Genomic DNA, 24,085 nt, shown 5'->3' on the forward strand with positions numbered 1-24,085 from the left:
TCTCTTCCACCATCACTACTAGGCACACTCTTTTTTTTTTGCTTTAGTATTGTCCTTAGTGACGTAAAAATTGTTCCTACATGCAGCTCAAAGTAAACATAAAAAAATACATAAATATAACTTCGTCTCTTTGCAACAATAATGAATATTTCGTTCGGACACAGATGTTCCTTTCCTATGTTTTCGCGATGATCCCGGACGAATTTTGTGAAATCTTTCCGCAGGTCCGCATCCATTAGTTCTGCGCCGAAAAATGATCGGAGGGTAGTTCTGTCTCATGCCTGTCGAATCTGACTCGGTGTCTTTCCGTGCAGCGTTATATCAATTCAATGGTGTGTAAATTTGATCGATTTTATCAACCATCCAATAAAGAAAGTGGAAAGATTGTGAAATAAATGATTAATACAAAGTGAAATGCGAGTTGCAAATGGAAAGACGATGCGGTGATTCCCGGGGTGATTATTTGGATCCATTGTTGCTGTTGCTATTTGAGTTGAGTGTTGGTGAAGAACGTGCTTCTTGCACTTGCGTAGCGCTTCGCAACACTTCCATCCATCTGTAAGGGCGCAAAAGGCAAAGAGAGTTAAGTAAAACAATCCGAACACTACCTTAACCAACAAAATGATTACCGATTGTAAGTGTGCTCGCTTTCGGCGCGGAAGAAGTAGGTATGATTTTTAAACGACAGCTTAAAGACGTACTCCTTCTGTACCGCGTCCTGCATGCCGGGCGGACCAACGGTGTACCCTAGCAGGGGTAGGCTGGCGAGTGCCGCATCGTCCGAGTAGCTCTTGTAGAAGTACAAACAGAACGACGTCAGCACGACCCACAGTTTCTGCCAGCCGGAACTGTTCTTAAACTTGCGCAACAGATAACCGGAAATTTGATTCTAAAAAACAGAAAGAGGAAATTACGACGGTTTAGTTTGGGTTTACTCGTGTGTGGGTGAAATGTTAGCTTACCCTTCCCGACCGCAGATGATCGTCCAAGCAGATCGTAACGCCACGATGCCAGCACACGTGAAGGGCCGTGTTGTTACGCGACGACGCTGGCTTCGTAGGAACCTGAGGCACGAGGGCACTGTTGAGTCCGCAGGCTTCAAGATTCTCCTCGGAAGAAGCTGATGAAAAATAAATTCAAAAATTTGTCACTAGAGGGGCCGTTTTCGGGGGGCGTTTTCGTAAGCACTTACTGCACGTTTTGATCGATACGATTGGCAACTGGGTCTGTGGTTTGTATTTCAAACTGTTGGCCGCCTTCGTTAGCTCTTCCAGCCAGAGCGTCTTCTCGACCGTGGTGCCCGCACTCACGGTGATCGCCCGCTGGCCACCGAATATCACAAACGCATTGTGCTCCGCGTTCTCCGTCAGCAAGGCGCGCACCGGCACGTGCCCCAGCACCTTGAATGTTTGCGTTACCGGCGACTTGACGGCGTACAGCAGCATGTCGGAGAACAGGAAGAACATGCGTTGCTGCAGACCGCGTTTGGAATGCTTCAGCAGGCAGCCCTGCCGGATGAGCTTACGGTCGGGCTGCACCAACCCATCGAACCCATCGATGTCGCGCTGGATTTCGCACAGCAGGCTGTGATTCTCCGAGCCCGTTAACTCCCGCCGGATGACTTCCGTCGTGCGCGTTAACATCATGAGCGTGCCGTGGCAGTCGGTACGATCGAAGTGGTCCTCCCCGTAGTGTGTGAGCAATAGATCCAACAGTAGCTCGTAGTGCAACAATCTATGCAGCGGCTTGAGGATGAAGTAGCTAATGGGCAGGTAGCAAACCTTCTGCTGCTCAAAGTCTCGGTACGTTTGCTGAAACTTTTCATCATTGTCGTACAGATCGTTTAAGCGCTCCAGTATCTCACGATGACTCTCCACGTATTCATCATAGATCTGAAAGGAGAAAAAAAAACGTTTAGGGCAATTTGAATTTTGTACAGAGTTTATTTTATGGTAAATCAAAGCAACTCATGGGACCAGCCTACTAAGTCAGAGTAAAATATACTTACAGGCAAAACGACCATATTCTTCAACATAACATCACCGATCCGATGAGTTTCGTGACCACCACGACCCTCCCATAGCAATATTCGATGCTCGAGGTCCCTCAGGAAGACACTGTGATGTTCCAACATCGATTCAAAATACTGAAACAGTGGTTGAAGATTTTCTAAATCCTCCGGCGTGAGCTCCTCACGGAACCACTGTCAAAATGGGAACAAAAAAAAAAGTGTTAAGAAACCTACACACGTGACTTGGAAGTGGATGCTTCCTATACCGTATTAATGACGTCCAGGTCTTTCTTGTACGTCCGCTCTGTCATGAGCAGCTCCTTCGCGAGGAAGTACGCGCGATCGGTGGGCCACTTCTTCTTGCGCATCTCCTCGTCCATCGAACGAAGCGTCCCACTATTGCCATTGCCCATCATCATGCCGGCCGCCGTTGATGGCTGCTGTTGGTTCTGATAGTTGTTGTTGATCATGTTCTCGTCCACCGTGTGCAACGCACCACCAACACCACCACCAGCGCCATTGCTGTGGCCATTGTTGGTTCGGGCCCGAGCCTCCGCACTGGTGAGATCGTACGATCCCGTTTCTCCGCAGGCCAACGAGTTGTTGTTCGATTTGTCTGCCGTGCCGAGTGCCAGCTCGTATCGGTTTGGTGACTGCACGATCTCACTGCGTCGGTCCAACGAAACATTCCCGTTGATGCCATGGTAGTCGTCTAGAGAAAAGACAATTTCGGAAAAAAAAGATGTGTTAGCAAAATCCGTTCCTTAATAGCTTTTCAAACTACTACCAATAACGATTAACAGATAGAATATGCTAAGTAAAAATATATCGCTAAAAAGACAATGTATATATAATGCCGCGAATTTGCATATTTCATGCGCGAATTTAAAGCTCATGTAATTTTTCTTCAACTTAAATTACTTAACTAGTACAACATAAAAGTAGTGCAGAGTAATAACTAACGTTTTTAACTTACATACTAAGAATTTTATACTAGAAAAGCATGCGAAACATGTAGAAACTTAAACTAATCTAACTTGAACATGAATAAACACGCAACAGTCGTCGCTTACGATCGTTTGTTAACTTACACTGTGTCCTAGGGCTGAAGGGTAAGGCGCTTTATCAAAGAATTAACCCAAACCCAGAACGATTCAGAAAAAATATTGGTTGGATTAATTTTGCCTTTATTTTCACCGTTACTTATTCTTCGTGGAGGACACGCGGAATGAAATGAAAAGGATCTTTTCCTTTTTCTTTTGTCGTTGCACCTATGGCTAATAAATGTGGCTTTGGGCTCTAAAATGCACTAGGAAGTCTGCGTTGGTTACCCTTTTCTTTATTAGGGGGAGAACATTCTCGTTTGGTTGCTCGCTATTTTTCATGTTTCACTATTTGGTTAATGCATATTTCAGAGATTACCCATAATAGTTGACGTTATGAAGTGTTGGCGCTGGTGTGTTGGAGTGTGATTAATAAGTGTGATAAGTAAAGTTGGCAATTGTTTGGCTGACGTTTTTGCTTGGTTTCTTTTGTTTAACATGCGGGTCGACCCGTGTCTACTTTTACGATTCTGTTAATCCTTTCTCAACGTGCGTTTGTCCCCTTTTCCTTCTCCATTGCATGGCACAATCATTGCACTTTCGTTCTGACGACTCTTTTCCCTACGCTGTCCATCGCCCAAAACTGAGATCACCATTCTTCTTCATCGTGTTGTAACAGAAGGTTTCATGTGTGTTTGTATTTATGAGTTACTTGAGTTTCGTAAATGACTTCCTTCTTTTCACTACTTTGTTGATTTCCTTTCTTTTATCTATCCATAAATGCTTAAGTAAACAACATTGTATCTGCGATAATAAAGTATTTCTTCATGCGCTTATATATGCTTATATATGTTTCGTGTTTCACTGAACTGGAGCATTGTTGAATCAAATAATTTCAAAACGTTGAAAATTCGTTATAAAACACTACACACTTTTTATTCCCATCCCACTTTTAGCTTTATGCCATCCGGGTTCGTTTTACTATAACACTGTTCGCTGTTTTCCAGTTCTATGCTTTTTTTTCTATTTGTTTGCCACACGGTTCCCACCCTCCTTCACGCATTTGGCCACTTCGTTCTATTTGGCTGTTTTTAAAATATTTCTGCGATATATAATTATATGCCTCATGTATTACGAATATGTATGTTTGTTTGCTTGCTTTTGTGTTCATATAATTTAAACAGATTAATTTATATTATTTCTTTTCGTTTGTAACTAACACGAGGTGCTGCTTGTTATTCTTTCAACCATAAAACTCATTTCATAAGGCTCACAAGGACATGGACCAACTACTAACGAACTTAGCGCATCTTAATCGCTCAAACAACGAAATAATTCTAATTCGCTAACAACGATAGGATCACAGGTAGAAAGTATAAGTTTCCCAACACACGGACATGGACAAACAACACTTTATCATAGTTCTATTTTACCCCGTTTGTAAATTGGATAAATTAAATCATCTTATACGACGCTGGAGGAGAAATTTCTTCGTGCGCATCCTCGAGGGTTTTTGTTAAGAAAATTGCAACAGGAAACATTTGGGGAAGAAAACGTAAAGGCAAAGTAAATAACATTCCCGCTTGCGTTTGCGACGCTTTTCTCCTGTGCCCCTTTCGTGGCATTCGTTCAACGATTTATATAATATGTATGATGCATGCTTACAGATCTAAAACTGTTATTGATTAGAACATTATGCGCTCACCGCGCGCGCGCGCTCGTCTCGCACTAAACTATGCTAATCGGTTCACTGTCCGTATCGACTTCCTCGTTCTAGCGGACCATTCTCATCATCCCACGGTTGTTTTACCGGCACGCGAATAAATCTACAACCGAAATGCGTAAAGCGACGACATCGACAAAAAATCGTTATTCTCCTTTACTGCTTGTAACGGTGGTTGTTGCTTCTGTTCCGGACTACGGATTAAACTACGAATCCATTTCGGTATTTCGCCTAATAAATGCTGATTATTCCCATCAAGAAAGCCATGGAAAAGGGAGAGAAGAATTGTCTTTCCGGCCACTACAGTCTGGGATCTATGACGACGCACTAAAGAGTATGCCTACTAAGATATCGTAGAGTATTGGACTTGTTTGGTAGAAAAAGTAACATTCCGAAAAGGTACGTAAAAATTCACATAGGTCAAACCAACAGGTACGTATAACAATTTTACCCTCTTTTTTGTCTTTGTGCGAGCACAACACAATCGCGAACACGCGGATGAAAGTGAACATGAACATGAATAAGTGTATCAGAAAAATAATGCACTGCAATCTTCTTCTAAAATTAACTTTGGCCATAGAAAGTTGCTCAACGTTTGGCGTTCCGGATGTTAAATAGATGAATTTATAAGTATAGAATAGAAAAGGAGGATTTTTCTTAAAGATTTGGCATCCAAGGTGTGTGTAAAGGTAAGTTTGTGGAAATTTATTTCCACCAAGATTCGTTGCAGATGATGCACAGTTGCGATTTCGTTCGGCTCATTTTGACGGCACACTTTTAAACGGCATTGTCCTGCTCGTCTTCGTCCTCGTCCCCTTCGTCCGGACCATGGCCACCATCTTCCTCTTCCTCCTCCACGTAGATCGGAGGAGGGAGCGTTTTCAGATCGAACTCCACCGCCGAACCGTCGGCACTTTTCTCCGACTCGGTGTACGGCTCGTGGTGAGGAGGTGGTTGGTGTTGCAGTTCCATCTCGACGTACCGATGCCGATCCTGCTCCATACGCCGAGCGTATGAGCACGCCGACGACGACTCGTTCTCGTAGTCGGAGAGGAAATCCGGATAGGGAATTTCGACGTTTTTCTGATACCGCGAGCTACTGCCGGCGTTCGGGCCGGTTCGGTTGTATCCCGCCGCGAAGCTGTCCTCGCTGGAGTAGCACACATCGTCCGAGAGACCCGCCTTCGTCTCGGAGCAGCTGCCACTCTCGGGCGTATACTGTACGCCCTGGTACTCGAGGTCAGCCGGATCGTCCCGCTTGGTCTGCTTCAAGCGACGCTGGCGGGCCGGTTTGACCGGCGGCGAAGGAGTGTCCGATTTGTAAAGGTTCGGGTTGGTTATGTGACCGAGCCGATCGTACCGCGGGAAACCCATCTCGTCGACGTTCTCCGTCATATCGAGACCCTCGAATTTGTTCGAGTAGGAAGCGCTCGGGTACACTCCGGCTCCGTTCCGGCTCGGTGTTACCTCGTCCTCGTCCGCACGGTACGTTTCGTCCTCGTAGTCCTCCGGGAGCTGCTCAAGCTCCTCCTCGAAGTCCGGATAGCGGTGGTACTGTGCCTGATCCATCATCACCGCCTCCGAGGATCCCGATTCCATCTCCGGAAAGTATCCCTCCGAGCACTCCGAGCTCTCCTGATGCTCAAGCGGTCGATCGAGACGACTCTTCTTCAGCGGAACCGTCCGTTTCTTACGATATCCCCGCGATCGTAGCTTCGGATCTTGGGCGCGATGATCGAGCGAACTGTCGGTGTCGTTACCACTCGGTGGGCTCTTCGGGACAAAGTTTCGCGGAAGCGAGCTCTTCCGCGGGGGCTTCTGAACCGGTGGCGGCAGCTGACTCGGTTGAATCGGTGGCGACTCCGAGCTGAGGCTGCTGGAGTAGTACGGGGAGCATCGCACGAGCTTCTCCGGCCGCGGGAACATAGGCGACGAGTTGTCCGTGCTCGTCGCCTCGCTTGTGTGGGTCGTCGTGGACGAGCTGCCCAAACTTTCCTCGACAATCTTGTTCAAATCCGACGACACGAGATGCTCGTGGAACGACTGGCTGTGGCGCATCTTGGAAGTTTTGTACTCGCGGATCTGCGACTTCGAGAGTGTCTTATCGTCGTAGCTGTGATGCTTCACCAGCGGCTTTTCGGCCATCGGTGTGGGGCTGGAAGAGGGTAGCGAGTCCCCGCGGGGCGGTTTGTTTGGTGGAGGTACCGCAGGAGGCGCAGCGGCGGCCGTGAACGGTGTAAACTCCTGACTTTGATATCGTTCCGTCAGCTTCTCGTTCTGTCCGTACAGTTTCTCGGTGAACGTTGGTTCCGTATCGGAGATGTCCTGGCTCTGGTACCGCTTCGACATCATTTCCAACGATTTCCGCTTCGTCGCACCCGAATCGGGAGCGTCCCCTGATCCTCCAGGGTTCGGTTTACCCTGAGGCAATGGTTGCTGAGTTACGGGCATCCTTTTCGGTGACTTTTCGATCACATCCACAATCTTTGGGGGAAGTCTTGTCGGTCGATCGGGGATCACGTCCGGTTGGGTGATGGTCCGGGAGCTTTCTCCCTTCTCAACCGGTACAACAACGTTTCTGGAGCCGGCCGGCTTCAGGTGAACGCCTGGCAGCTCGGCCGAGGTTGTGCCACTCTTTTTAACTACCTTTGGTGGTTTCAGCGGGACATACTCGAAGGTGCGCGTCGTCGAGCCCGTGGGAGGTGGATGACGCTCTCCGGAGGACCCTTTCACACCGCCCGAAGAAGAAGTGGTCCCTTCCAGCTGCTTCATCGCTTCGACTTGTGCGATCAGCGTGTTGCTGCTGCTCGTCGACCACTCCGTGATCGTCTGGGCCATTTCGGTCAGCGTCAGTGTCGTCGTGTCGTCGCTCTTCGTGCCCGAGGAGAACTTGGTGTCCGTCTCGGAGTTGCTGAAGGGTTCGTAGCGCGGCCCACCGCCCCCATTCTCCGACACGTTCTCCAGCGAGAAGCGCTTCCCGTTGGCGGCATGGTGCGCGATCGCCTGGTTACCGGTGTTACTGCTGGAAAAACTACCCCCGCTCGTCTTCTCGTCCAGACTCTCGGTCGACTTGTGGACACTCGAGCTGATCGAGCTCTTGGTGTGGTTCGACTTTTCGCTCTTGGCATTGCCGGAGTGGTTCGAGACGGCCGACAGGCTGTCCGAGCCGGACAGGTTCGCGTACTGCCGCACCGTGTTCGTACCGGTCGACCACTCCGAAATGCTAAGACCAATCGAGGTGTCCTCCGAGTGCGAACTGTGCGTGCAGCGCTTCTGCTGCAGGCCCATCTTCACCGTCCCGTCCAGGTCCGTGCCGAACGAGCTCGTTTCCTCCTCCGAGTGGGAACTGTGGCTGCACTTCTTGCACGACTCGTTGCTCAATCGGCGCGGCTCCAGATTGCGCAACCGAACCGTTTCCTCCATGTACGTAGCGCAAGACGTCGACAGCATGTCATCGATCGAGGTGTCCGAGTTGTTCGATCCACGCGAAAACTTTTGACTGCCATACTCCATCCCTCCGCTTCCTCCTCCTCCTCCCCCGCCACTGCCTCCTGCACCGGACGACAAAGGTTTGCTATCATCGGGCGAGATCTCAATCTTCACCGTGCCCGGCCCAAACACTTCGTCGTTCATGAAGAAATCATCGTCGGTAATGGGGCTAAGGTTTTGCGGGGATTTCGTCGGTTGCGAAATAATCACCCGATCCGGATTCGACTCCTTCCCACCGAGCCCCGAAGCCGTTCCGGACGATCCGGCCGTTCGCTGACTGGAGCATATTTCGAATGTCGACTTGAGGCAGCTGGTCGGACCGAGGCTGCTACTCAAGCAGGTCGTATTCTCGTACGTAACGGCCGCTTCATATGCCTTGGTCTCTTGCATGGCCGACATCAGATAGGCCGTGCTTTCGTACGGCACCACCATCGAAAGGGAGGGAGACGATCCGGATTTGCCGGAAAGTGATGAACCGGAGCATGAGCCGGAACCGGGATCCGTCGACATGGTATAATCACGCTTCGGTGGTTCCGGTATGTCATCCCCTGCCACTTCCGCGTAGTCCGGATCGGAATCGTCGGATCCACCGGTCGTCGGTTCGGTAAACGATTCCACCATCACCTGCGTCGGATGCTGCGGTTCAATGACGCGGAACATCTGCACGTTCTCTACGATCGGGGCGTGTTCGAGCATGCTGGAGGAAGGTGGCGTGGGCCAGTTTTCGGACTCTTGCGATTGCCTTGCCATCGCCTGCTCCGTCCAGTATGGTCGCAATGGTGCAGGCATCGCCATTCCTCCACCTTCGCACCGTTCCCCTGGCGTGTTATCGTACGGAATGTCTGGGAGAGGCCAGTCCTCCGAATCTTGACTACCTCCGCCGGCCGAGAGGCACTGCAGATCGGGCTTACTTTCAACCGGTTTTATATCACCGCAACCCCCAGCTCCAGGGGGACCAGCGCCACCCTTAGCCCCATCGGTAACGCTCGATACCGTGAAGCGTCCGTTCTTCACGACGTTGCTCTGATAAATCTCGGAAAGCCGCTCGGCTGCGGCCGAATCACACGGAATGTCAGGCATTTCGGCAGACGTTCGCCGGTCCGCATCGGAGATATAGGCGGGGTTCGAGTTTGAATGGAGATCGGAACTGAGGCTTGCCTGGTGTTCGCTGGAAATGACCGACTCATCGTGGACGCTCAAATCCTCGAGGCTCGATTTTTCCGCCTCGGCCACCTCTTCACCGCTCGACTTCTCCGAGTTTGTCGAACGCTCCGAAATGCGGGACAGTGTACGACCGACACCGAAGCTCGCTCCGTACCCAAGCACGTCCACCGGGTTGATGGCGATCCCGAGCGTGGAAGTCATCTCCGGGTAGCCGAACGTCGTTGGGAAATCGCTCAACTCGTCCTGTATATCCGAGTCACTTTCCTTCTGCTCGTCCGGCGACAGTTCCTTCGTGTCCTGGGCGGCAATCTTCTGTATCTCGATCGTTTCCGTCGCCAGCTCGAAGCTCTCGTAACTCTCCTGCTCCGGCGGCAGCCAATTGTCCTCGACGCTCGAGCTACCGGAACTCTCGATCGGGTAGGGACGCCAGGTGGACAGCTGTTCCTTTTGCGACAAGTCCCCTTTCCTTTGCGCGGCGCCGAGCGATCCCGAGCTGCTCTCGGTCTCAAACGATCCCAGCGAGCCCTTCGATTCGAGACTCGATTTGGACTCGAGCGAACTCCGATCGCCTCCGTCGGCACTGAGTAGCTTCAGCGTGCCCGACTTCAACTCGGCCGTGGTTTGTTGCGTTTGCTTTTCGTTCGGTTGCGCCGTACGGCACACTTTCTTGTGGAGGAGAGTGGCACGAACGGGTTTCACCACCCTTGGTTTTGGTGTCGTTCCAGAACCACCGTTTCCTGCCCCTGCGGTGGTTGTTCCGGGAGTTTGTGCCACAACTGTATCCCCAGCGAAGCTGTTAAAACGTGAACCATTACCGCCACCGTTATCGGAGCTAGATTCACTTTCCTCTCGCTGCAAAAGTCTCGATATGCGATCTTCCGTCGTCTCAATGTCCAGCTCGGACCCGGATCCCAAATCGACCGGATACTGCTTCTCGAGCGTCGGCGAGACCTTCTTCACATTCGCCACCACATCCTCGTCGTACTCTTCCATCTTCAGCATGGCCTCACGCAACTCCCGGCACTTCATGTGATCCAGCGAGTCCATATCTTGCGATATCCCCAGCGGTCGCGAGATGGAACAACTTACGCTCGATTCCTCATCGAGCGAGCCCTTCCCGCGCGGTGTACTCGAATCGTGCCGTATCGGGCTGGTCTCATTCTCGCGGCTCGAACCCGTATCGGAACTGCGCGATCGTTCGATCGACAGGCGTAGGAAATCACCCCGTCGTTGCGATGCGTGCTTCCTATCCTCTTCCGGGTCCGGGGCGTGCACTCTTCCGAGTTTTTCCCGAATCGGAGACACCGCAGTGTCCGGTTTCTTGTCCGGTACTTGCGGCAAGGGATGATCGAACGCCGACGGTGACGATCGGTTAGAAGATGGCTGCGTCAGCGCATCAGCCAGCGGAACCACCTCCGATTCGGGCATGGTTAGATCCTTCACGTCTTCGAAGGTGCCTTGCGATTCGACACGATAACGAGGACCCTGCTGATGGTCATCCTGTTGCGTACTCCCTTCACCTTCCGTGCCGGTAAACTCTTCGCAAGCGATCGTAACCCACGACCCGGTTTCATCGCTTCCCATTCTCTCCATGCTCAACTTTCCCGCAAATTCCTTCTTGTCACGCACCACCACCACCTCCACCGGTAACTCTTCCACCAATGCGTCGTCCTCCTCTACAACGTCTTCCTCCTCGATCGAAGGCTCCTCGTACTCGATCGTTGGAACCCGCACCGGAGGCGGTAGGTAGCCACTGTCCTGAACATCAGCATCCTTCAATTCGCTCACCTCCGTGAGGGATTCTTCACTTCCGGTTCTCATCGCCGTAGATGCTTTCTTTGCAATCGGTTCCTCCTGCTTCGTCGTCTTTACACCTTTCTCCGATGTTTCGGCCTCATTGCTTGGAGTGCCCGTGTCGAACGTTTTCTCCTCCGATCGTCGTTTCATCAAGTCCAACGTACGCCGTTCGGAGATAATGTCCTGCATGTCCAGTTCACCGCCGAACTCCGACACTGGCTGCGACAGGGCACGTCTTTCCACCGGCTGTGGTTTGTCTTTCCGATCGTTATCGAGACTTTTGCCCTTATCAAACCTCGACGATCCCGACCGCGGATCGTCGATCGATTTGCTGTCACTGTCGGTGGTCGACTTGCGACCTCGCGTAGCTCCCCCCGGCTGCTGCTTGTTGTCCGCATCGGGTGAATCCACCTTCGAGGGAGAGTGTACGTCCACCTTCACCACCTCCTGCTTCCTCGACATCGCCCCCGTCCCCGATTGACCAACGATGACGCCCTCCGAGTCGGGCGAAGTGGCATCACCTCCTCCCCCACCGTACGACGATCCGCTGCTTTCCGTGTAGTTCTGATCCAGACTGCGCGTCTTGTACTCAATGTCCAGGTACTGCGGTTCGGACTTTTTCTCCAAACTCTTCGACTTTCCCTCCATCCGACCCTTGTGCACTACCGATCCCTCGATCTTTTGCTTCAGCTCCTGGCTGCGGCTCAACCGTGTCGGACTCTTGATGACGATGCTACTCTCGTCCGCCGAGCGATCCGAGTGATCATCGAACGACTTACTGCGATCATCGAAGCTGCGGCTCGCCTTGTCCAGCTTTTCCACGCTCTTCTGGTCCTCAAAGCTGCGGCTTATCTTGGCCAACCCACAGTCCAGCTTCCGGGGAGCCTTCGCAATAAACACGTGATCCTCCGGTTTCGATTTGATGTCGGCATCGATGATAATCTTGTCACCCTCCGTCTTTACCGAGATCTTATCCTCCGGAGCGGGAAACTGTGGCAGCTGATCCTTCACCGGGCTGAGCATGTTGATCGTCTGCTTCATCGCCGACTCGTACAGCTTCTGCTGGCGCTCCTTACGCCGGGCACGCTCCAGTTCGCTTTCCTCCGTTGACTTGCGCTCCCTGCTTCCCAGCCGCTTCAGTTCCATCTTCTCCAGCGACTTGGATTTCTCCTTCGCACTCGAACCCTTGCCCCTGCCCAGCGCTTCCTGGCTCTTCGTGCGCAGCATATCGTTCGGCGAGGGAGATTTCTTCGCATCGTCCGACGATCGGCGCTTCGGTTGGACGAGCTTCTCCGAACCTTTCGGGCTGGTGGACTTGCGCTGCGGTTTGATGGCCGCCCCACCGCCCGTAGGCGTTTGCGTGCCACTGTCCGTCTTCTGGCGCGCCTTGCCCGTACTTTCCACGCTGCTTGCCCGGCTGATGGCGGGAGACGTTTTTATCGAACTATTGCCCGAGCTGAACGGTTCGAACTTGTACTTCGGTATCTCGAGGATCAGCTGATGGCCACTCTTGAGCTTTGTCTTGGTCTTACGCTTTTCCTTAATCTTAACGCCTTGCAGTTCGATCTTTTCAATGTACTTCAACCGATCGAGCAACTCCAGCTCGTCCGCTTCGATCCGCACGTGCTTGCGTTCCTCTTCCGTCGTCGACGTCTGGCGCGAGATGGTCGGATCGCGCACGACGATCGCATCGCCGCACGAGTGCACCGAGTCCTCCTGGTCTTCCTCCTCGATCACGGACGCCTTCGGTTTCTGCTGCTGGTGCTGCTGCAGTGGTTTCACCTCAAGCACCTCCTCTTCCTCCTCGTACCCAACCGTGTCGTCTTTGGAAGAGAACGCATTCATCGGGGGCAGCTTATGGAGTGAGATGACCGGCGTATCGAGACTTTTCGCCCGTCGACCGGATGTCGGTGAATCGAGGGTGGCTTTTTGTCGCTGGAGCGATGCAAATGCCGACCCTTCACTTAGGTTGAGACGGGCGTGGGCAAATAAAATCGGAGCGTGCCCCTTCGAGCGCATCACGATCGATGAATCGATCAGCTCTTCAATCAACTTTGTCCGCGAAGGGGACAACTTGGTGCCCGTCGTTGTGCCGTCCGTTGTCTTCTTCCCGCCCGCGTCCGCCGCCGTCGGCTGTTGTTTCGATGACTTGGACGTGGAAAACCCCAAACTCATCCCATCCTTGCGGTCCTCCACCTCGGATGCCTTCAGTTCCCCAACCGACTCGATGATCGGTGACGGTATCTGCTCCTTCAGGTGGTACGCCTTGGTCGATTCAGCCTCAACCTTCGACGAAATCACCGTCGGTTGCTTTTTGCCCTCATCCTCCGAGCTCGGAATGGAGAACGATCGTTCGGAGATGCGCCGTAGCTCCGTGCTGGTAAGCTGTGTCGTTTCGAGCTTGACCGTATGGTACCGGCTCTCCAGCTCGGCCAACCGACGGCACTGCGGTGGTGAACCTTCGATCTCCGTCGAGCTCATCGTCTGACCGCGTGCCCATGCGTTCGATGCCATCTTGCTCGATTCGTGCTTCAGAATCGGTTCGATCTCTTTGCGCGACTGGGGTGGTGAGAACTCCAGCTTCGTCGGCATCGCTTCGGCCGAACCGAACACGTCGTCCGAGTCCAAACTCTCGTCGTCGGACGAAAAGGACGTGATGCGCGTCTTGGCGTTCCGTTTCTTACCACACTTGGTCTTGATCGGGGCGACCCGCGTCTTCACCACACGCTTCGTCGGTACGGACAGTGCTTCGTTGGCCTTCTTCTCCACGATCATGTACGGGAGGTCGACCGGTTTCGGTTCGAATTTTCGCTGCTGATGTTGTTGCAGTTGCTGATGCTGTTGTTGTTGGTGGTGGTGGGCGGCATTGCTATCGGTTTTCGAACTCGTAGCTGAATCACTCTCGATCTGGCTCAGCTTACTATTCAGTTGCTCCAACATCAACGGGTCCATTCGCTTGGTGATGTCACGCTTCGGACTTCCGGCCAGCTGAACGGTCTGGACCGTTTTATCCACCTCGAGCGTCACCGGATCGACCTTCGAGAGATCGATGTTCTGCGTGAAAAGAAAACCGCCAACCTGTTGTCCATCCATCCCTCCTACCCCATGGTCACCCCCCATCAGCTCCGTGTCATCTTTCACACGCAGTAAGTTTTCCTTCGAACCACCTTCTCCTGCTCCTTTCGACTCGTTCAACAGCATCTTGGGTGATTTGGGAGACTTCGGGGACTTCGGGGACTTGGGACTCTTCGGCTTGGGGTAGCTACGGTGGGGCGTCGGTTTTCCCTCGAGCATCGGCGAAGGGGCCGTCCCGTTCATGATGTGCCGCTTGTGCAGCACGTACGGAATATCATCCTTCAGTACGGTTTTGTACGACGAACGACGCTCCTGGAAATCCTTGAAGAAACTCTTCGGCATCTCGAACCCATTGCGCGGGAGCTCCACGACATCCGGGATTACGCCCATTTCGTACGACTGCGGTAGCTCAAAGTGGCTGCCGTGGGATTTGCACAACGGTGGCGCGCTTGGGATCTGCTTGTACAAATACTCCTCCTCGCTCGAATCGGCCGGCGTAAGATCGATCGATTTCTGATGCATCAGCGTATGACGGCGAGAGTTCGGCCCCAACCGGGGCCGATTGGCGAGCGAGTTGGGATCCGATTTCGTCCGCTCGACGGTCGCATGGGCGTACGGTGGAATGCCACCGATGGCCGAACCCGTCTCCAGTCCCACCATCTTCGGGGTGTACTCTTCAAAGTGCGTTTTCGCCATCAACTCTTCCTTGCGCGTCTTCTTCGGTAGAATGTGCGGTGACTCAATCTTCTGCTTGTCGAACTCCGAAAGCAGCTCCGGGGTCAGAGGATAGTCCGGGCTTACCGGCTTCGCCTTCGCCTCCACCATGATCGCGGTGGTGGGCGTTTCGTCGTTCAAGCTGCTGGTCAGCGATTCGATCTTCTCCTTATCGAAGCTGAAAATGTTCTCACTGTCGGACTTTTTGCGGAACGCACGCGACCGATCGATACGCTGGCTCTCCGTGATGGTCGTCGGTAAACCCTCGATCTCTTCCGGCCAAATGTGGGTCGTTTTGGGCGGTTGCTTTTCGATCGGCTTCGGTACGGCGGGAGGTAGGACCGGTGAGGGCGATTTGTACGCTGAATAGCCGACCGACCGGGAGCTTCTTTCCAGCTCCACATTCTGCAGACTGATCGAATGTACGTGGGATGTTTTGTTGCCACCGGTGCCGCTTCCTCCAACACCACCACCACCGCCGTTCGAGGGTTTTGTTTGGGCGCTCGGAAACGTCGACGAGTAGATTTGATTGTCGTAGAAACTGGCCGACGTCGATGAGATGCCATTCTTGGTGATCACAAACTCATCGTCCATGTCATCGTCCGGAATCGTGTTTCGCCCACCGATCTGCTCGTCCGAGTGGCTTACCTTAGCCCGCGAGTAAATCTCATCCGACATCTCACCCCCATCGATGTCCAGCCCCTGCTGTTGTTGTTGCTGCTGCTGCAACTCACTGGCGTCGTAGTAGTCGCTTTTGGAATCCTGGCTCGAGTTACGGGAACTGCTATCGAACCGCTTCGACAAGTATTTCGCCTTCTTGCTCGTCGTCGTCGGCATTTCGTAGTTCTTCGTTAGCAGAATATCCATGCCACCGAACGATTCCTTCGATGAGTCTTGGCTGGATGCGCGCGAATTAAACCCTGATCCGGACTTGCTCTTCAGCGTCTCACGGGATTTCTTGTTGCTATCGGTGTGGTATACGCTGTCCTTCGATTTCTTGCTCGAGTCGCTACTCTTCGACAGTTTCGACTCGTAGTAATCGCTTCGCGACTCCGGACTGGACGTCCGCGACGATCCGCCCATGGACATTTTGATCTTTTTGTAGAAATTCCCATCCGATTTGACGCACAACTTCTCACGCGGAAGGTCGCGGGGATCTTCCATGAGGAACATATCGTCCAGGTCGTCCATGTCCGGGGCGCTCTTGCTCTTCGCCTCCAGGCTCGAGCAGTACTTGGAGAGCCGCGAAACGTGATGCACATGATGGTGATCGTGTTGTTGCTGCTGTTGCTGATCAGGCATGCTCTCGTCATCGGTCGGAATATAATTGCCTGAGTCGAGCGAGCAGGAGCGGGTGTGTGCTTCCGAGTTGCTCTTAAACTTGTAGTACAATTCGTCGTCCGACTTTTCCAGCAACTCGTAGCTATCGTGCGACAGATCGTCCTGCGACCCGTACTCATAGTTGGAGTAGAAGTTCTGATTCGTCTGCCGACGGTAGCTCGTATGATCGATCGTGTTGTACGTCGTGCCGGGATAGCTGGACGAGTACACCTTCCCCTCGTTGGCCAGAAACTCCTGGCTCACCTCCACCGAGTAGTTGGACTTCTGAACGTACATCGAGTGGCGCGAATCGTCATACCTCGTCACCGGGCTATCGATGCGATCGGACGTAAGAAACTCTCGCTCCATCAGCGAGAAGTCAGCCCGTCCCGTCGAGTCGTACCCATAGTCACACAGTTCCTTGCAGGAGCTACTTCTCAGCCACGCTTCCTTCGAAACGGCACCGACTCCTCCACGCTGACGCTGGTAGTTCATGTACTCTTCCTCCTCGAAGTCATCTTCATAGTTTTTGTACTGCACCGTCGAGTAGATGTTCGCGTTCGAAAGCTCATACTCCAACCGCTCCGAGGACGTCTTCTTACTATTCATCGGATCATCCGGATCTCCACCGGGACCACCGCCTTTCAGCAGCGACGAATAGTGCAGATAATCACTGGTCACCTTCGACGAACTTGGAAGGTTCGTCAGCGAATGATGCCCAATGAAATTATGATCGCTTACACCTCCTCCTGACCCACCGGTTCCACTAACCAGTCCTCCACCGCCACCGCCCCCACCACCACCGCTACCGCTATAGTTCGAGTCGATGGATTCAATCTTCGACAGCTGCGAATTGCGTGGCAGCGAGTGAGACGTTCGGGGATGTATCGGCGGCGGGTTGGACGACGAGTAGCGCTCATCGTCATCCGTCAGACCGTTTTTGTGCGTGATCGTCGTGGCGAGGGAGTGCGAATTCGGCGAGTGGGAGTAGTGCTGCTGGCTGTGGCTGAAGTAATCCGACGTGTCCGAGTACCGATTGTTGCCACAGTACTCGTCAAAGTGAGCCGAACGATTGTACATCTCACCGGCGCTGACCTGGGAGTTCAACGTGCCCGAGCTCGATTCGTTCAACTTGCTCGCCACGTTCGTGCTTATGTTCGTATGACTATTGTAGTTTCTTATGCTATCATCTATGAATTCGTCACTAAAATGTTTACCGGGGTAATGAGTATTTGTCTTGAAACTTGCAACCTGAACCTGAATGTGTTGTTGTTGCTGTTGCTGTTGTTGTTGGCGCTGTTTGTTCAGCTTACTTTTCCTATCCACTGTCGCGTACAGTTCGTCACTCGGAACGGACGGCTTTGGGGCATCCCCACCAACGGGCCCACCGCCGGTGCCGGAAGTCATCGCTTTGATCTGCGTCGCCGTCGCGTAACGGATATCAATTTCATCCTCATCGTCATCTTCATCGTCCTCCAGGTACGGGCGACGGATCGCATTCTCGTCCTCGACCTCATCCATTATCTCATCTTCCTCCTCTTCCTCGCCCACCTCGTCGGCATCCTCGTCCTGCCCCCCTTCTCCAGCGCGAGAACCGTCCGTGCCCGTACCACCGGTACCGGGCAGCTTCCGACGATGACGGTAGAGATCATTGATATCCGAGTAGATGACATTGTCCGGCACCTCGTCCGACAGATCCGTCCCGGTGCTAACCGACTTAGACATCGAATAGGTACTCGTATTGCTATAACGGGCTAGTGTGGCACTGTGGGATTGAGAGCTGCTGGCTCCCAGCCCCGTTGAGCCCGCCAGCGCCGCCGTTGATGCCGACGCCGCCCCCGGGAGGAGCGCCGAAGAGCGCCTGGTGCGAGTGTCCAGCGGCAATAAAACACTCTCCCGGCTGGTGGAGGAGACCGTTGTCTCCCCCATAGAACTGCTGCGATCCCCCGGTTGGCCCAGCGGCCCGGCTGAGGCCCGACGCTGCTGCTGCTGCTGCTGCTGCTGCTGCTGTTGCTGCTGCAGCAGCTGCTGTGGCTGCGTGGTAAATCTGTGGCTGCGATGAGTGTATTTGGGGGACATAGTGGCATAGTGGCGGTTGCTCAGACCTATGGGGAGTGGTGTGTGGGGGGGGGGGGGGGGTACGGGTTCACGGATGGAAACACGGATTCGATTACGATCAACATTCTAGCGTCCCACCAAAAACGAAAACGTTATCAAAACACTAGAAAAACTTAACAAAACCGAAGAGAGTTTCCAACGGAAAAAAAAATCGGCAGCTCGAATTGCTCGTCCGCTTCACATCCTGTCGCTAAAATAACTAAAAATCGGTTCACTTAACAACTAAAATTGGTAAATGGTACTTCGCGCATCATGTTGAAGAACATGTCCTCCCTTAAACCCAACAAAACAAACTTGTTCCAACGATCGAAATACAACACAAACAAAAGCAAATAGAAGTAACGAAACATACGAATACGTCGGCATCGGCATTTCCGGCGAACCGGACACCAGAGCGTACTCACCGGAACTGTGACCGTCTTGACGTGCACGAGCCCGATCGGCTTCGCGCGCATGGCTGCTGCTGTTGCTGTTGAGGTATGGCGAACTCCAGGTGCCCCCCGGGGACGCAGATTGGCTCGAGTCCTGGACCGAGGCCTCCATTCCCATTTGCTGGGTATAGCTCTTCGTCGGATAGGTCTCCACCTGGGCTTCCGTGAGCTGAGAACGACTGTGGCCGGTAGGACTGCTGGGTAGGTGATCCACCTCCATATCCACTTGCCTCCTCGTCTGAGAAGGCGTCCTCAAGACGTTGCTCTGACTGCGACGCTCCCATTCCGCTGGAAATGCAAAGTACCAACGTTACACATACACGCTTGCGATCGTTCGTTTCTGTGTTCCTCTCGAATACACAGTCGTGCAGACAGCTATAAAACCTTATCCTATCACCCGGATCTGTTTTCGTGTAATTTGTTCCTCTCTTAAGCTATGGAAATTATATGTTTCTTTTATTTCAACCAAACTAGATGCACACGTCTAAACAACAGGACTGTAAATTATAGAACAAACATTCTAAAACTGAACAGCATTTTTTATAAACGATGTATCTCGCCTTGAGCAAACGATATGTTTAATCGTGCATGAAACCATACTCAATTGAAACTGTACACAAACATCTAATGTTGAATTGGACACGGAACTTAAACTGTACTTGGATATTGAACAGCAAAACATTCATCAATCAACTGAACAAAGTTAACAGATCATGAAAGAAGTAAAACCTATCGCTAAAAACAATATCGAAAACCGTAACTAAATATTTTCACAGCCACAGTGAATTTGTGTAACAAGAACAATAGTGACACGAAAGAAAAAAAACAACACAATAGCAACAAATGAGAACCAGGAAAACGAGGAGGTGGATTAAAGGTCAAAATGAGATCTCGAAAGAAAATAAAAATAATAGAAATAATACAAACCGGTTTCGATCGGAAGTAAAGGATGAGCCGAGATGCTTTGATTCACATTACATGAAGTGCGTGATTGACTTCTGTTACTTGAATGTAGAGGACCCTGCCGAAAAGACTGAGACCTGTTTGTGATTATAAAACAGAGAGATAGAGAGAATTAAAGTAGAGGGAGGCATCGTGGGAAAGGACTCGCAGCGGTTCTTTGCCAGCTTCTGCTGCCTGCTTATGCTACACCTTATATACGAAACGAAATAAAAAAAAAGCTCACACACACACACAGAATTAAAAGCCACTTGGCCAGTAAATCTCGCTCGCAAACCGAAACAAACGCATTTGTTTTCATTAAAACGAAATTTACCAACGAAACGTTCATTTCACGAAATGATTTGTTTGAGGTGAATGTTTGTTTGCTTATGAAAAGCTGATACATCCTTTAAATTAACAGTCTTAAGATGGACAAACATGAATGAAATGATTTCGATCAAAGAAAATATGTATATGAGAAAACGTGGAAAATGTGTGTGAGTAAACAGAGCATAAGAAACTAAATCAAAACTGATTGACTCTCTTCTCTCTTTTTGATTGTCATTGGAAATATTTTCATATAAATTGCACAAGTGCAAAACGAGCGAAAAAGATTCACAAAATCGAACTCCGAGCATTCAAGGAGCAGTGAGCAAATCTGTACCCTGGCAATATGGGGGGAAAAAATGTTAAAAATCGTAAACCAACCGGTTTGGGTAAATCAATAAACTTTTACTAAAATAATGTTACCAAAATTAAAACCAACACAAAATTATACAAAATTGAAAGTAATTTATATCTAAAAAAAATCAATCACCGTTGCCAAATTCTACATGACCCATTGTACAGGTGACTTTATGGACAGAATCTATACTTTCAAGGAGTGGTATGGAACAACATCGTTCGAGTATTGTTGGGAAACTACAATTGGCAAAATCTACATTCCGTTCGAGGCACTCACGGAGAATTGGGTACAGCTCGAGCAAACAGAGTATGGAACGAATGAAAACAAAAACAAAAGTGCATCTACTTATATTCGCGATGAAATTTCTCATGAAACTCTCTAGGTTGGTAAGAGAGGCCCCATTTGAAGATGGGGCCCCTTAGAATGGGAAGAGTCAGGAAATAAGTACGATAAGAGAAAGCAAAACATTCAACGCAAAACGCAAGATGTAATGAAATGATTTTTTGAAGGGAAAATATTCTACTCGATGGAAAATCAATGCGAAAGAAAATCAACCATGGTGTATGATTTACTTGTATGATCGTAATTAAGTATGGTTGAAAACAAAGTCCTAAAATACTCCGATCTTTCATATAAACCATAAGCAGGATTTTGTTGTGTTGTAAAACATGTTTCAAATGACCTAAACCAAAAGAACTCAAGCACTGAAAAGCAATGGAATTTACAAAACGTTCATTCACCCACGAGCGATCCTTACCTTTGAAATGTTTGACGCTTCACATAATTATCCCGTACGAATTCTATTATTTGTTTCTGTGTTTTGCCGCTGTACCTGTAAAAGTAAAACATAGTTTTATTGACTTCCATACTTCTACTTATCTCTAATTCAACTTACCTAAAGGAACTTCCCCTGGACAGTACTCGCGCTTTCCTGCGCTGTATGTTTTGCACCGCCGTGCAACGGAAGAATCCATGGTTTTCGACGCATTTCTTCCAGAAGTTCTTACACTCATTGCGACCCTCGAAGAAGAATTCAACCGTATCTTTATGGTAAACCTGTAAATGATGGAGATATTTTAATGGTTAACACATAGAACTCAAGAAATCTGGAAAAGTAAATAATTCAACCAACATAGTTTTCCGGATGCAGTTTGATGAGGAAACGCTTGCGTTTGAAGGAAATTTTACGAATCTTTGCCCAGGAGAAGGTATTAATTCGTGTTATGCCTTGAAACACGGCAATACCCATGTGAGCGACGGCCAGATTCAACGGGACACCGTCGTGGTCTTTAGCTGGATGCATCTTCATGCCGTACAGCTCGCAGCGACGGGCCGTTTCCAGCAAATTGAGATCCGCTTCAGCTGGCGATTGTCCTCTGTGGGAGAGGGAAAAGGCAGGTTAGTAAGTTTTCAGTCGCTTGCCGACACGCTGACACATACACATGCTTCTTGTGATTCTCCATGATTCTCCGCTGCATCGTATGATCTTGCTGCGGTACAAACCGGTACGACGACAGATAGGTATGGTCCGGATAATCCTCAGCTGCGTAGTCGCCACAAGAAGCTACAATGGAGCAAGAATAAACAAGCTGTGAATGCCATCGACAATTGAATTGAGAAGCGATTCCCCTCCCCTCCCCCCGTACCCTGTACGATGTAGCTAGCCATGAGGGCCGCCGTGTTGTCGTTGCATTGCAAGCTGCCCGTGGCAAGATCGCGCTTCACCTGCAGACAGAACAGATAGCGCGTGTACTCTTCCTCCAGCTGCAGCGGGTCGGGAGTGTAAAACTTCACGCAAAAGCGCAGCACAGGTTCGACGAGCGACAGGCCGACCTGCCGGTTGAGCGGTTTCTCCAGATCCAACCAGTACTTGGTTCCGGACGGGGCTTCCTGGTACTCTAGCCCGAAGTAATCTGCCTCCAGCAGGTTCAGCTGCCGACAGACTTGCTCGAACAGAACTTTTCCAGTTGCTTTCGCCTGTGAACGATCGATAAGCATAATTAAATTCGTTGCACAACTGAACTAGAGCACAATTGTAAGGCGAACACGTGGAAAAGTCACGTGGTCCAATGATTACTAGATTGCTTGAAGCGATTGAAATTATTTGTAGCACTCATTTATCTGCATCATTACGCGCAATTGGTCCCGCGTTCCTTCTTCTACCTACCTGAACCTGAAACATGGTGACGGAGTCGTCCAACATTTGGATGCGTACGGCCAGCTTCTTACCGCCGCGCGAATGCGAGGCCGTCACCGTACCATCCACGCCGGATGGTGTGCTCAGCGAGTGGATCATTCTCGTGCCGGATAATGTGCCGACCCCGGAGCTTCCACCGCCGGCCGATGGACCCATCGAATCTAGAGACATTTTCGGTGTTTTATTCGTTTTCCTTTCCGCTGCTCGGCTTGCAGCACTGATTTAGTTACGGTTGTCTAGTTTTGTTCGTGCCACTCGTGTCGTCTCACTGTTGTTCGTTGTGGTAATTTTTGACACTGACTTCATTCACACCACTGACCACCAATCGCGTCACGTCTACACCAAGCAGCATTAAGCAAACACCGTCACCGACTTTGCCTCGCTCTTAGCTCCACAACACGCCGCGATCTTGATCACGGTAAACAAACACAGCCGATCGTTGTCGTCGTCGTCGTCGTCAATACATCGTCGTGTCGTGATTGTAGCAAAAGTTGCAGATGTTTGTTACGCAAACTTTAACCAAACAGCAGCAAACTGATCTCTCACCGCCCTCGTGTGGATAACTCGGAACTAAACCGTAATCTCGCTCAGAACAGATGATCGTTGGTAATTCACAAGCAACTCAATCAAACGAGTGATAATAAAAATGGTCAAACACGGTAAAACCTCTCATACGACAACGGAATAAAATATGGGGTTGCTGTATGATTAATTACAGCAACTCAAATAACGATATACGACTTGGTATTACATAAAAAACACTAAACATAACACTACGTTCAAAACATATTGCTACAGGAGGTCGTTCGTTCAGCTCAATCACGGCTTGCTTCGATTCACGGCTGGGAATGATTTCCTTCCAAACCGTACGTTGACGTTCTGCTGCCGTCGACGCTTTTGGTTGATACTGACTCTGATAGTGATGTGTGATCTTTGCTTGATATTTCTCATAACGTAACACGCATGGTTGTATGTTATATGTACACGGCAACTTCCAGTGCGACGAGTTACTGGGAAGCCATTCGGTGATGATGATGTTTTAGCCAGTTTCGGTTGCGTTTTGCTTGTTCATCGCGTCGGCTTTTCATAGGTTTTTATCGTTTATATTGCCCTGTAAGAAGAGATGTAGAAATATTCTATTAAAAAGATAATCATATTTATACACTACAGTTCAAGTACGATTTAATGACATATTTTACGATCATTGTTAACATGATCAATATATTTTTGATGTTGATTGATGAACTAAATTTTTCATAATATTATGTCAAATCAACCGAACAAACCATTTGGGTTCATGAGAAACCTTCTGATGCCTGCTGGTAATTGATATCAATTAAAGTGGATCAATTATCAACGATCTTTATCTGCTTTTT

The 24,085-nt window shown here is 50.4% G+C and overlaps 1 protein-coding gene across 1 annotated transcript; it reads right to left on the reverse strand.

Moving 5' to 3' along the window:
• Window positions 1-246: 246 nt before the first annotated feature.
• Window positions 247-22,985, reverse strand: LOC131289299 (FERM, ARHGEF and pleckstrin domain-containing protein 2). The gene is made up of 14 exons (XM_058318526.1): window positions 22,680-22,985; window positions 22,159-22,489; window positions 21,953-22,076; window positions 21,645-21,888; window positions 21,408-21,568; window positions 21,270-21,344; window positions 19,813-19,925; window positions 18,859-19,173; window positions 2,278-2,723; window positions 2,009-2,203; window positions 1,193-1,892; window positions 963-1,120; window positions 630-889; window positions 247-556 (listed from the first exon to the last, which is right to left on the reverse strand). The coding sequence occupies exons 1-14, from the start codon at window positions 22,878-22,880 to the stop codon at window positions 460-462; spliced, it is 3,420 nt and encodes a 1,139-aa protein (XP_058174509.1). The 5' UTR covers window positions 22,881-22,985; the 3' UTR covers window positions 247-459.
• Window positions 22,986-24,085: the final 1,100 nt, after the last annotated feature.

Source organism: Anopheles ziemanni, chromosome 3, assembly GCF_943734765.1.
Source record: "Anopheles ziemanni chromosome 3, idAnoZiCoDA_A2_x.2, whole genome shotgun sequence".
NCBI lineage: Eukaryota > Metazoa > Arthropoda > Insecta > Diptera > Culicidae > Anopheles > Anopheles ziemanni.

Excerpts from the sequence above, each read along its gene's own strand:
- LOC131289299 (XM_058318526.1), bottom strand. The coding sequence starts at position 22,880 with ATGTCTCTAGATTCGATGGGTCCATCGGCCGGCGGTGGAAGCTCCGGG. Across the intron at positions 21,345-21,407 it reads TCCAGGGGAAGTTCCTTTAG|GTACAGCGGCAAAACACAGA; the intron begins GTAAGTTGAATT and ends TTACTTTTACAG. Across the intron at positions 557-629 it reads AGCGAGCACACTTACAATCG|ATGGATGGAAGTGTTGCGAA; the intron begins GTAATCATTTTG and ends GCGCCCTTACAG.